The sequence below is a fragment of the Lepisosteus platostomus genome, chromosome 4 (genome assembly GCF_059453375.1).
Source record: "Lepisosteus platostomus isolate fLepPlt1 chromosome 4, fLepPlt1.hap1, whole genome shotgun sequence".
Classification (NCBI taxonomy): Eukaryota; Metazoa; Chordata; class Actinopteri; order Semionotiformes; family Lepisosteidae; genus Lepisosteus; species Lepisosteus platostomus.
In genome coordinates this window covers 70,442,334-70,455,069 of record NC_142614.1, presented here as the reverse complement: position 1 = coordinate 70,455,069, position 12,736 = coordinate 70,442,334, and the positions used below count along the sequence as shown (strand labels likewise).

Genomic DNA, 12,736 nt, shown 5'->3' with positions numbered 1-12,736 from the left:
GGCAGGAAAACAAGAACTCTTCCGGCCCTGAAGTACTGCAGCTATGCAGCCCTGCCTACACCTGAAGAAGGCTCCACGGCTGAAACGTTGGGCTTTTCTTTCTTTTCTTTTCAGCGAGGGAATAAACCTTTACTTGTTCCTTTGCAGCCTATACCTGCTGACGCAGGGACCCACCTGAACTACTTCAACCTAAACCTGCTGCGACCCACTATGCCCTCCTCCAAATCTTTTTCTAGATCTCTTTGTCATTCCTTCTCTTCCTCCCTGGGCCCTCTCTTACTAAACCAGCTTGCTCACACCCGAAGAAGGCTCCACGGCCGAAACGTTGTGTTTTCTTTCTTCTCTGTTCGGCAGGGAAAACACGTTTACTCGTTCATTAAGAGTCTGCTCTGAACAGCTCCCACCAGGTGATAGATTTAAGCATGAACAGACACGGGCGGTCATTTGTCTTCTGAGGAGGTCCACTCGGTTACTTTTCAGGCGGCAGACGTGAATCAGGGAAAATGTGAAATTTGCACGGGTTGATACAGGGTATTTGAATGGGAGTAAAATTGTGCACAGGGTTAAGAGCATTGGGACATAAAACAGATTACAAATGAGAGGAGCTGTTCACCATTCACTTGGTGGTAGGTAATTGACCCAAGGGTCTCAGTCAGTTGTTTCCAGAAAGAAGCAAGGCATCCGCTTCAACCACATGGCTGGGTAGCTTGGTCCACGCTCCCACAATCCCCTGCTGACTGAGCTAGCTAAATAGCATTTCATTATACCATACACCTGTGTATGAGCAGAATGAAAATAAACTTTAAATTGATGCCAGGTGTAATACCATTAATCTCTTTCAAGATTTGAGAGCAAATGTATAAAACTGTCCCAGTTAGAGAATTGATATCACAACAGGAAAGACACCTGTGCACAGAGCAGCAGCAGCAGTTCAGCTGTTTACAGTGTCTGTCTGTTAGGAGCAGCAGTGAACAGCTGCAGTATTACAGCACTACAGTACATGTTTACTCGCACAGGGCTGTAAGCACTGATTCATGAACTCATATCTTTCAGTGTAAGTTTAAAAAATTCCATCCTGTCCCCTATCTGGTAACATCACTCTACCTTCTTGTCTTAAAAGTGCATTATACTTTGCTCAAAGAACAAATATATTCAGTTTTTTGGAACTATAGTCAACAGTCCAACAAGCATTACTGCCCTCTAACCCAGGGGCCTCAGACTCAGTTCCTGATGAATGTAGTGTCTTCCGGATTTTGTTCCCCTCACGGTCTCAGTTACGAAGCTGGTCTAAATATCTAAATAGCCGGATAATTGCTAAGAATTCTGACGAGGCTGGGGTGAATTTCAGGCGACTGCCATTTGAACGAAGTGGAAAGTTTTGTGAATGACGTTCAGAAAAACCACTGTCCAGTATATGTCATTCAGAAAAGAATGAGTTTACTCTCATTTGACTGCTCATAATGGAACCATACCTAACCCTAACCCTGCAGAAGACCCCGCTTTGAGATCTGTAATCGAAAAGCACTTTGACCCAAGACACTTCAAACAACAGCAGCCAGTCCCTGGAATAATGTGTACAGAGCGAACAGAAACTATCTCCTTGGTAACGGAGGGTGTTTCCGGTTGTGTGATTAAATCCGTCCTGCTCGACTCCTACACTTCTCACTGTTATCGCGACTTTTCTTCTCTCTTTTGCCTTCGGTGTTAAACATTGGCCAGCTCGTCAGCCCCCAGAGTTCCCCTCTGATTTCATGTGGATCAATAAAAGCTTATTAGAGTGGTCACTACAAAATGAATCCTAACAGCAGCGATAGAGCAGAGAGCAGGTCACTAGTCAGACACACACGGGTATTTATATGGTCTGCTGTTTGCGCTGTTCCAAAGTCAAATAAATTAAAGTTCAGTTTTGGGGAAAATGCGCAAGAAAGCTGGAAAAGAACGGAAAATGCCGTTCCATGCTCCTGGAAACTGTATTGTGGTCACCACCGGCAAATCATCGAGTTTGAATTTCAACGTGTAGCAGCCAGCGGGTATTGAAATAAATACATAGAACAAACACAAAAAAAAAACGACGCGGCGGTACTGCAATGAGTTCAGATCAAAAAGGTGCGGTTGCTTTTTCGCTTTTCTCCCGTTTAGTGTGCATCTTTTCCTGGAGGATATGTGGGATGCGGAACAGTCTTGCTGGATCAGAGGAGGAGCGCGGACTGACTTCTCTACGGGACGTGACTTTTTACACAGTTTCGCCCGTGTTTTCTCAAACCCCTCTTCCGGAGCTCCCGTCAGCATATAGCGGCACGGTTAAAATGTCATAAACCTTGACAACTTATACAGGTTTAAGAAGGCGTGCCCGGAAGAGCTTTGTGTTCACCGGTTGGGTCGGCGAGGAAGTGAGACGCGATCACTTACTGTACGTTTGGAGACCGAGAGACCTACTGTGCCCGAGACTCTCCAGAGACAAGATCCCCTTGTAAAGGTGTGTAATCAAGGTCTTGTCTCGCCCCTCATGTTCTCTGTGTTTTAAAACGGACCTGTGACGTGAAACAAAATAAATCAAACGCGATACAAATGTAAGTTTTATTACAGGAGGCGTTCTGTTGAATTCCTAATTAATACAGGGGTTAACATGTATTGCTGGGTTAGAGATTTAGACTGCTTCCCTCGACACTCTGCGACATTATATCAGATGTAATAACTGGTTTGAGGAACATTAGGGACCACCTATACCTCCTACCTGGATACGGACTAGTTACCAGGCTCATGTGTGCTTTTCCTGGGCTTACTGTACGTGGGGTGTGGTAAGAAACCGCAGAAATCTCTACTCCGTGAACACAAATCTTTATTTTTAAACGCAGTCAGCAGCGACATAAATGACAGGACAGGGGGTGGCAAAGCGTACAGTTCAACGAAGTTCAAAGCGTACAATTGGAGATACCCCTCAGACACGTAGGCGTGGGTAGTTCAGGGTTCAGTTTGACTGAAGCACGGTACAGAGCGCTTCAACAGCTGATGGAGAGAGGAAGGTGTTTTCTAAATCAAAGAGCTGTCAATTAACTCATGCCAAGGAAGCCTTCATCTAGTATTTAGAGTGGCGCCACACGCCCCTCCATCATAGAGGCGAACCCCGGACCGCGAGTGTTAAGGGGGCGATGGGGGTCTGCTCCCGGGAATTGACAGTCAGTCTGTGTGACACAGCGCCGCCTGCTGGCCGGAGATGCCACTGTTCCGTGGGCCTCAGTGGCAGAGGGAGAAGGCCGAGAAAGGCCGGAGCAGAGGGCAGGTGCGCACCCTGGTCAGGCTGTGCCTCGTCAGCCTGGCGGACAACATGAGGGAGCTGTGGGCCCGGGACTACGCCGAGAACTACATGGACAGCTACAGCTTCCGCTACGTCATGGGCCCCTTCAGCCTGCTGCGTGAGCGCCCCCTGCCCGTCCGACAGCCTGCGGCCAGCTTCTCCTGCCTGCCCTGTCTTTCCCCGATCACGCTGTCGGCTCTGTATCTGGCATTGTGGGAGGGGGTGACTGTCCGGCTCTGGGTCTCTGCCTGTCCATCTCTGGCCCTGTTTCTCTCACGCGGTCTGACTGCGCGGCAGCGTTCCTGTCCTCTCCTGCTTCTCTGTGCCCTCTTCCTCACTCTCCCTGCGTCCTGCTGCTCGGCTCGGTCTCTCTCGTTGCAAACTTGTGTTCCCGTAATGTCTCGCCGAACTCTCCCTCCCTCTCCCGCGACGTCTCGCTGCCTCATTCGCGCATGCGTGACGCATTGACACCCTCTCTCACTCCCGACCTGTGTGTTTTCAGCGGGGGAGCTGGTGGAGGAGCTCCTGGCGGTGGTGTGCGCCTCTCGCCGAGCGTCCCGAGCCGCGCTCCACCTCCTCCTGGTGCCGCAGCTGCGGCGGCTCTGCCTGCGGCCCTGCAGCGGCCTGGTGACTGCCCCCTTGTGCCAGCTCATTGCACTGCGCTGCCAGGTCAGTCTCACCCCCCACGCTCTGCGATACCAGAGGCTCGGTGATCCGGGCGGAAAGATTCTGCTGGCAGACGTTAGTGAACCAGCAGGAGGTACTTTTTCCCTTCCTGTGCAGACATTCCCAAGCTGAGTTCCCAGCGGAGTTCAGGTGCTTTTCACTGTGGGAGCGTCTGCTGCTGGATGAGGAATGAAACTGAGATTTTGTCCACAGCTGGGGACTGACATCTCTCTGTACTTGCCGCAACAGTGTGTTTAGCCCAAGATTGTGGTGGTAGGAAAAACAAAACAGGATATAAGGTGGTCGCTTACGGCCACACGTCTCATCTCGTCTGATCTCGGAAGCTAAGCAGGGTCGGGCCTGGTCAGTACTTGGATGGGAGACCGCCTGGGAATACCAGGTGCTGTAAGCTTTTAGGGGCAGAGTGGTGGCACTGTGCCTTGGAAGGTTGCCGGTTCAAATCCCGCGGCCGGCAGAGGAATCCTACTCCGTTGGGCCCCCGAGCAAGGCCCTTCACCCCAGCTGCCCCAGGGGCGCTGTATAAACGGCTGACCCTGCGCTCTGACCCCCAGCTTCTCTCCCTGTCTGTGCGTCTCACGGAGAGCAAGCTGGGGTCTGCGAAAAGACAAATTCCTAATGCGAGAAGCTGTATCAATCAAGTGATCGGATCTTGTCTTATCTTAGAAATTGGGTTTGGCTCTTGTTTAGGCTCTTTGCTCTCCTGCCCCAGGAGCTGCTGGCCCTGGACCTGTCCGGCTGCCAGCGCGTGCCGCCCGCCGTGCTGGCGCAGCTGGCCGCCGGTCTCCGCCGCCTGCGCAGCCTGGTCCTGTCGGGGGGCCAGTGCGACGGGGACGTCGTGGCGGCCGTGGCGGAGGGCTGCCCGGTGTTGCAGCACTTGGACGTGTCCTGCTGCAGCGGTCTGCCCCCCTGGGCCCTGCTGCACCTGGCCTACCTGCCCAGCAGGAGGCGCTGCACACACCATCCGCTGCGCAGCCTCCTAGCCACGGACATCGGGCTGGGGGCGGGCGAGAGGGAGAGCGTGGGCAGTGCGGCCTTCCTCCTGCTGGGCCTGCCCCGGCTGGAGCGGCTCGGCCACGAGGGGGCGGCCGAGGCCTGCGCCCTCCTGGAGCGGGGGGGCTTCGAGGGGCACGACGCCTTCGCCGTCCCGCACGGGTTCCCCACCCTGCAGGGGGCGCTGGGCATGAGGCTGGGCGCGGAGGGGGCAGGGAGGAGAGACGGAGGAGGAGGGAGTTCTTCAGGGGCAAATGATGAGGAAGTGCCTGACGGCAAAGAGGAGGAGTGTCTCAGCCGAGAGACGGAAGGTGTGGAAGATGGACAGGGGGAGGAATGTGGCTCTAGTCTGATGGAGCGAGGGGGAGAGGTGAGAGGTGGAGGCCAGGGGTCCGGGGGCACAGGAGAGGGCAGCCGGTGCATAACCCTGAGGCTGAAGGAGGTTCACGGGGTGACGTGCAGGGATCTGGGGTCCCTGGGCCGCCTGTGCCCGGAGATCCGGGCTCTGTCCCTGAGCTGCGAGGACGCAGCCTGGCTGGACACGAGGCTAGGCCTGTGGGACAGGCTGTCCGAGCTCAGCGTGCAGTTCCCCGGCTCGCTGGCGGAGCTGCTGCCTGCCCTGGGCGCGGCCGGGCCCCGCCTGGTCTCGCTGTCCCTCAGCGGGCTCTGGCTGGACAGTGCCACCTCTCTCACACGGCTCCTGCACTGCTGCCCCTCGCTGAGGGCACTCCAGCTGCACCCCCAGCCCCCCAGCCCCGAGCAGCTGGGCGAGGAGGAGGAGGAAGAGGAGGAACAGGAGGACGAAGATGAAGAGCAGCCTCCTTCACCACTGCCCCAGAATATGCCCCATTTCCCTCATCTGCGCTCACTCACTCTCAAGTAAGACATCCGTTTTCACCTCCCTCTACACTTAACATCCCTGAAGGCCCAGACTGCCCTGTGTCTTCTCTTTCACCGAGTGTAGCCCAGCCCAGAGTTCATTCTCCTCTTTACTATTAATATGAAACGCGGAGGCTTGCTTAGTAAGATCTTCTCGCCGACCGCGGATGTGGAGGGCACTGGTGTCGAAGGATTTCTTCTGTACTTGTAAGCTGTTGAGCCTCTGCGGCCGTGAAGGTTGCCCTGACGTCTGCTCTTTCTTCGCTCCAGCTTCCTCCCAGACCAGCCCCAGAGACGGCCTGCGCTGGCGCCCGGGCTCCTGCGGGGGGCGCTGGAGGGCTTGCTGTGTGGCTCCCCGCTCCTGGAGAAGGCCCTCCTGATCGGCCTCCCGTGCTGCGTCGACGGGGCCTTCCGGAAAGTCCTGGCTCAGCGCCCGGGCGCCGCCGGCTCGGCCCCGCTGCCCCACCTCCGCGAGCTGAGCCTCGCCCACTGTCACGTCTCTGTGGAAACCGCGCGGCGCCTGGTCTCGGAGGCGCCGCTGTTGCGTGTGCTGGACCTCAGCGGCTGCTGGGGGATCAGCTGCGCGGACTTCAAGCACTTACAGCGGCTGGCCAGCAGGAGGCGCTGCGAGCTGACCGTCCGCTGGAAATGAGGACAGCTGGGATCTGAGGGACACGGAGGGTGGACAGAGCTAGACCCGCTGGTGTGGGGGGGGGGGGGGAGCGGGACTCCGGAAAGCAGGTCGCAGCTACCATTCCCACGCTGGAAAAGAGACGGCAGGAGGCAGGATGGGAGACCATTTTTAACTTCTTTATTTCATGGCTCACTTCTCTATGATGTTATAGTCATGCACTGTTCTTGTGTACAGTATATATTCCTGGAGGGGTTCTAAATTGTTTACACGTCTTCTGATGGAGCAGCAGGCGGCCCTCCTCTCTGCCCCAGAGTGTCCAGGACCGGTGTCCTCTAAGGACTCAGGGACCCTGGGCTCAATCCGACAGGATAAGTGGGCCGCCTTTGAAAGGACCGGTGTCGATTTCCTGGAGCGATCTTTTCATTATTAAGCTTTGACGTTTTAATGAAGTTATTTAGAGATCGTGCATCTGCATCCGTTTGCAGTTAGCCCTCAGTCCAGCGGTAAGCCAGAGCCCAGCCTGGCAGACGGTGGGCAGGGGATTTCCTGGGGGGGTGCCAGTCCTCGCAGGGCACACACACCCCAGCAGCCAGAGGACAGATCAGAGTCGCCAAGTTACCTCAACGTACCCCAGCTGTCTGTGCTTGGACTGTGGGAGGAAACTGGAGTTTCCTGGAATCGTCCATAAAGGGCTTTGGGTTGTCACCATTATCGGTGGCAGGAATTGATGATTATTAATTTCCTGCCGCTAAACCTCCTCCTGATCAAGCAGAGCCAATAAGAGAATGGTCCTGCTGAATTTCGTCAAAGTGTAGATTTTTTAAATTTGTAAAAATGAGTGTTAGAGACATTTGTTTTGTTATCACACTAGCTAGTTGTATTATTTTAAAAGACTAAGGTGTAAAATATTATTATTATTTAGAATAATAATAATAATAATAATAATAATAATAATAATAATAATAATAATAATATCTTATACTTATATTTTCTATACAGTAAATATATATATATAAAATGGGTGGAATATAATATGAAGTGGTTTAAGAATGATGGATAGATAATGATTAATGGCTTGTCTGATACTGAAGAATTCACAATAGTAAACACAAACTGACCAAATGAGGTTTCTCCAGTATTCTGTCTTTCATTCACTTTGTTTTCTGTCATGTATAAAAACTGATTGGAGGTGCAAGTTTACATATAGGTTTACAGCATACATGTAGCTCCACTTTTCAAGATCCCAAAGTACAGCCAGGATCCCGCAGTCTTCTTTAATCATGCGTCGATATGTCTGTGAACTAGGCTGAGGCGATACTTGACACTTACAGAACTCTGTTCCAGTTCCATTAGAGAACAGAGGTGCCATGACCTCTTTAAGAATATAGAGCTTGTTTATAAACACATCCCTTACATCTAGAATAACAGACACTGCCATCCGCTTAATCTCCAGCTCAGGTCATGCACTAGATTTTACATCTCTATTCCAAATAACTCTATCCAACCATTTAACACTTCCTCTGTTTAAGTCATACCGGAAATTCCTGTTTTTTAGTGAGCTCCCCGAACACTCGCCCACTCTGTGAAGGCAGGCCACCGAGGCAGGTTCAAGAGGATGTGTCACACGGCGCGAAACCAGGGTTGGGGAAAAACAATTATTAGAGGATACACTCAAAACATCAGAACTTAACTTGGAGCATATGAACATAACAGAGGAGGTCATTTGGCCCCTCGAGCCAGTTTCGTAAGTAGGTAATTGATTTGAGGATCTCATCAGCTGTTTCTTGATGAAACAACATGAACCTCGAACCCGAGGACACTTGGACACATGGGGAAGATTCTTAAGATTTGGAACAGTGTTGTCTTTTGTAACATGGCAGGATGGCTTGATCAGTGCTCACACAAACCTTCGGTATGCTTTCTCTGTTCAAGACTAAAAGACCAAAAGACGAGTCAGTGTAGGGCATTTCGTCAAGTCCCAGAAAGTAGCTGTTCTTTTCTGGTTGGATTCCTGAGCAGCAGTATGTTTTAAAATTAATACTATACTGTATGACTGAGATGGTGCAGGGTGAACAGCTCAGAGGCAAAGTACAGTACGCTGAGAACAATAGGATTTTCTCACAACTCACAACAAGAAGTAACAGCACAAAACAGGTCACAGCGCTATGCAGTACGCAGCCCAACTCCGATGGCAATGGAAATTCTTTTCAATGGGAAAAAAATTGATTCCAGGAAAAATAAAGTCTTTTAGTCCTACTGTAGTAACTTCAAATTTACCACATACCGAAAGCCCCTCACACGGAGCCTTCCATCCTACCAAGACAGAACAGGTCATGTTTAAACAACAAAGACAGATTTAGATTGGCAAAAACAGGAGAAACAAACTTTTGATAGGAACCAAAGCTCATTTTTTTGGATGCGAAAAAAGCTCACATCTCTTTAAAACAGTTTCTCACTTTAGGAAGTCCAAGTGGGATGAGACAGCCTTCGAGCACTGACGGGAAACTGAAGTAAAAAGAACAAGAGGCAGAGACAGACCTCTGGGCAACTAAAGAAGATAACAGAAGGTAAAGTGTTAAGTAAAGGAGCCATGATCCTGCGAAAGAAACTTTCATTTTTAAAAATAAATTGCAAGCAGAAGTCGTAAAAGATTATCAGACATCTAAGACCATTGTCGGAGAAAGCACAGCTTTATACAAATAGAGGTTGTGTCTATGCAACCTACTGGATGAGTTTAAAGACAGCTTATACAAAATAAAGCTTTGGACCTGCAGTACATTGAAAAACCAGAAACCTCACTGCAGTACTTTTCACCTAGAAAAAAACAACTGTAGAGTGCAGCTGGTTTTAGCAAGCTAGACATTTGTAAACAACAAAGATTTCATAAGAATTCCTATACGAGCAATAACAGGACATCAGGAAATGCTAACTGGGTGGTATATTCTGTATTTGATTATGAAAGCCATCTCTGGGAGATGATATATTCTTGTGTGCCCATATTACAAACATATGCTGTGGTAATGCAAGTAAAACTAAATGAAATCTGACCAGCACAAAGGCTGAAAGGATGTGAGATTGTGTGAAGATTCAAAGCACTGAATGTTTAAGCCAGAATCAAAAATGTGTCTTTCTGAATTACTTTCTAGGTATTTCATGGATGATTCTGAACATCTGGACCATGTCACTGTGAAATAACATCATAATACTGAGATTTGGAACCCTAAATACAAATATGAAAATGTTTGCAAATGAGCAGCTAGCTAGTCGATCTGAAGATTATGCTATAGAATTTCTCAAAAGACCCATGGAACAAGATTTGAAAACATACAGAAGCCCCCCAAAGCCTTTGGACGGCAATAAAGCAATCATTTTTGCACTTTTCAGTCAATACATTTGTATTAGTGAGCATACGACTGATACTTTTAACGGTCGGTTTTATCTTGCCTTATGTAGGCATCCTCTCACGAGGCACCAATAAATGTAAGGGTTTGTGCATTTACTGGGACAATTATTAATTGTAGCAGTAAGTCACAAAATGATTCTATTAGAAGACCGACCCAGCGGGATACTCAGCAACGCACACACGGATACTCATACACAACAATACATTTATTAATACATAAAATGTGCATATAAATATAACAGATCTTATCGTGAGGGTTAGCAAAATACAAAAGGTATATATTCAGTCACGATTAATTACAAACCAAGAGGGACATACATTCAGTATATCATTCATTTAGACCTGTTCGTAAATGAACTTGGATTACAACTTCTACACTAGATACTCAAGAGCAAGTGCAACACTCATAGGAATTAAATTGATATCAGCTGGCGTTGAGGTAACAATTGAACTCTCGAGCGGTAATGCAGAATGTTGAATACTCATCCAATCTGTGCGGATGCAGATCACCTGCGGGCTAACCGCGGGTGGATCCTTTGGTCAGGCGCTTGTCACGATTATAGTCCCCCCTCCTTAAGGGTGCTCCAGCCCTTTCACTCAAGACTTTATTCTGTGCACCTGTTTCCCATTCCCAGCCCACCTTAAAAGCCAGGCGCTGACGCTCATCCGGGCTCTGCATCTGATTTCCGTATCGTGCGAGGCCGGGACCTGGAAGCGCCTGGTCCCGTTCCCTGTCCGCCGGTTCCAAGCCGGCCTTCGTGGTTTTAACTTCGTGTTTTGATGGATCTCCTGGTTTTGGACTTACTCGTGTGTTTTGGATACTCTAAGGATTACACTTTTGGATTGTTCGCCTCGGCCACACCTCCCCCGTGCACCAGCGCACCTTGGACACGCCCCCCTGTCTTCAGCCCCGTATTCCTGCATGACGTTTCCCTAGTGTTTCCCCACTTCGTCGGATTGTGTCGTCCGCATAGGGTCCGGAAAGAACTGTTCGTTACAGCGCTGGTGACCTCCGTTCTGTGTGGCACTGTGTGGGGCGCTCGGACACACTGGCCGTTACGTGGTTGTCTGAGCTGAGTCGGAGAATGTTCGGGAGGAGCCCTGAGGGAGACCTGTACGGCCTGTTTTACCTGGAGGAACTACGGTCGTTTATTGGTTGACAGTTCCGTGGGTCTCCGAGACCCACGTGGGGTTACCCTGCCCTACCAGTTCCTGATTGGCTGATGAGTAACGATGCACTCTGACCTTAGAGTTGTAAACAACTTTGGATGACTCTCTCTTGCCATCTCCCAGACAGTGAGGGTCCAGAGATGACCATTTATTAGAGTTGCTGGAGAATCTCCGCATTGGGAGTTGTTCCTTATCAGGACACTCTATTGGCTAGGAAAAGACATAAATTGTGAACCAAATGGAATGGCCTCTGTGTATCCAGCACCACTGAGATGAGGGGGAGAGTGGCATGCAAGGGAGCGGCAAACTTAATTCCAGTACTTGCCGCTAAACTTAGTTAGGGGGGTCTTTATCTTGCACTTGGAATTTCTTATCAGTCAACTCCCATCCCTGCCATAACTCAGACGTGCCTAAGCATGAAACATCTTGTGTTACAAGAAGTCTTTGTGCAGGAAGAAATTGGTTAACCCCCTTTTCACATCTTGTACCTTTCTTCAGTAGTTAGTGAAGGTTAGCCAGGGTGTTAGAAGAACCCGAAGAATGAGTGTTTCGGGTTTTGTTTTGTAGTTCGGTCAGCTTCCTCTCACTTCATTAGCCAGCTCCATGTTGTTTTTCTTTCCTTTGGCAGCGCTCAAGTCTCTTTTCCCTCTGTGTTATAGGTGTCCTGTCTACGTAGCAGTCACTTATTCACTTTAAAATTAATCACTTTTGCAGGAAACGTTTGTTGTCACGCTTCCCAAGTCCCTCACCGGCAACCCAGCTGCATCCAAACCCAACCTAAATGTTACACCCCTTTACCCCTAGACACCTGGGGTCGTAACAGTGTAATTATCTGAACACTCTCGAGTTCTTGCCTACTCCCGTGTGTCCTGACTTCAGGAAACTGATCCGGGCAGGTGTTCTGCTTTTCACCTGATGAGCTCCTTGTGTTGGGTTATTGCCGTGCGGTGCCGGGGAGACACACCCAGTGAGAATGGGAGAATTTTCTTCTCCATCATCGGTGAAGATGTTTCTGTTCAATTCAGCATCCGTTCAGAATGGATCCTCTGTCTTGTGAAGAGATGCATAGGTGTACTAGTCAGTGTTTTTGAGGGTTTTGAATACCTGGATCAGGTCACCTCTTCAGTTTTAATTCATTTAGCCTGTCAGTGGAGGACATGCTTTTCAGCCTTATTGCTTGAGGAACACATCTGGTTGCTCTTTTCTGAACTGATTCCAGAGCAGAAATATATTTTCAGGAATGCATTGTCCAAAATTGTACACAGCATTATATATAAGGTGCATCATATATATTTTTTATAAAACATCCTTGATTTAACTTGATTTTGATCCTTATATAAGAAAGTTTCCTTTTCATATATCTGAATGCATATATGTTTTCCCTGTGCAATATTTGTCTTTCTGAAGTTTCCTGGTTTATTGCTCTATTACCTTACTGTGCTGGAGAACAATGAAATGATGTGCCTCTGTGTGTAATTGCAACAAATTAACTGAAACTGGCAAATCTGTATTTTGTAGCACCTGATTCTGTTTCAGAAATTGTTACCTTTTACAGTATATTCAAGTTTTTTGCTTTGCATAATATTTAAAGTTAGATTTTGCTACCTGAATGGATCACTCCACACCTGCCTACATTACATGTCACCTGCCAGGTGTTTTTCGTCTCGAATTTTTAACT

General features: G+C 49.2%; 1 protein-coding gene and 1 long non-coding RNA gene across 4 annotated transcripts; both read left to right on the top strand.

The window, feature by feature from the left end:
• Window positions 1–1,641: 1,641 nt before the first annotated feature.
• LOC148673726 (uncharacterized) lies at window positions 1,642–7,611 on the top strand. Of its 3 annotated transcripts, none has more exons than XM_088630539.1 (5): window positions 1,642–2,390; window positions 3,196–3,413; window positions 3,798–3,964; window positions 4,692–5,851; window positions 6,122–7,611. In XM_088630539.1, the coding sequence occupies exons 2-5, from the start codon at window positions 3,215–3,217 to the stop codon at window positions 6,501–6,503; spliced, it is 1,908 nt and encodes a 635-aa protein (XP_088486665.1). In that variant the 5' UTR covers window positions 1,642–2,390; window positions 3,196–3,214; the 3' UTR covers window positions 6,504–7,611. The 3 variants fall into 3 exon arrangements, with proteins under 3 accessions (XP_088486665.1, XP_088486663.1, XP_088486662.1); XM_088630537.1 differs by having other exon boundaries at window positions 1,642–2,570; XM_088630536.1 differs by having other exon boundaries at window positions 1,644–2,476.
• Window positions 7,612–8,479: 868 nt separating this feature from the next.
• On the top strand, window positions 8,480–12,566 carry LOC148673725 (uncharacterized). Its single transcript, XR_015936098.1, has 2 exons — window positions 8,480–9,052; window positions 9,632–12,566. It is a non-coding gene; the product is annotated as an uncharacterized LOC148673725 (long non-coding RNA).
• Window positions 12,567–12,736: the final 170 nt, after the last annotated feature.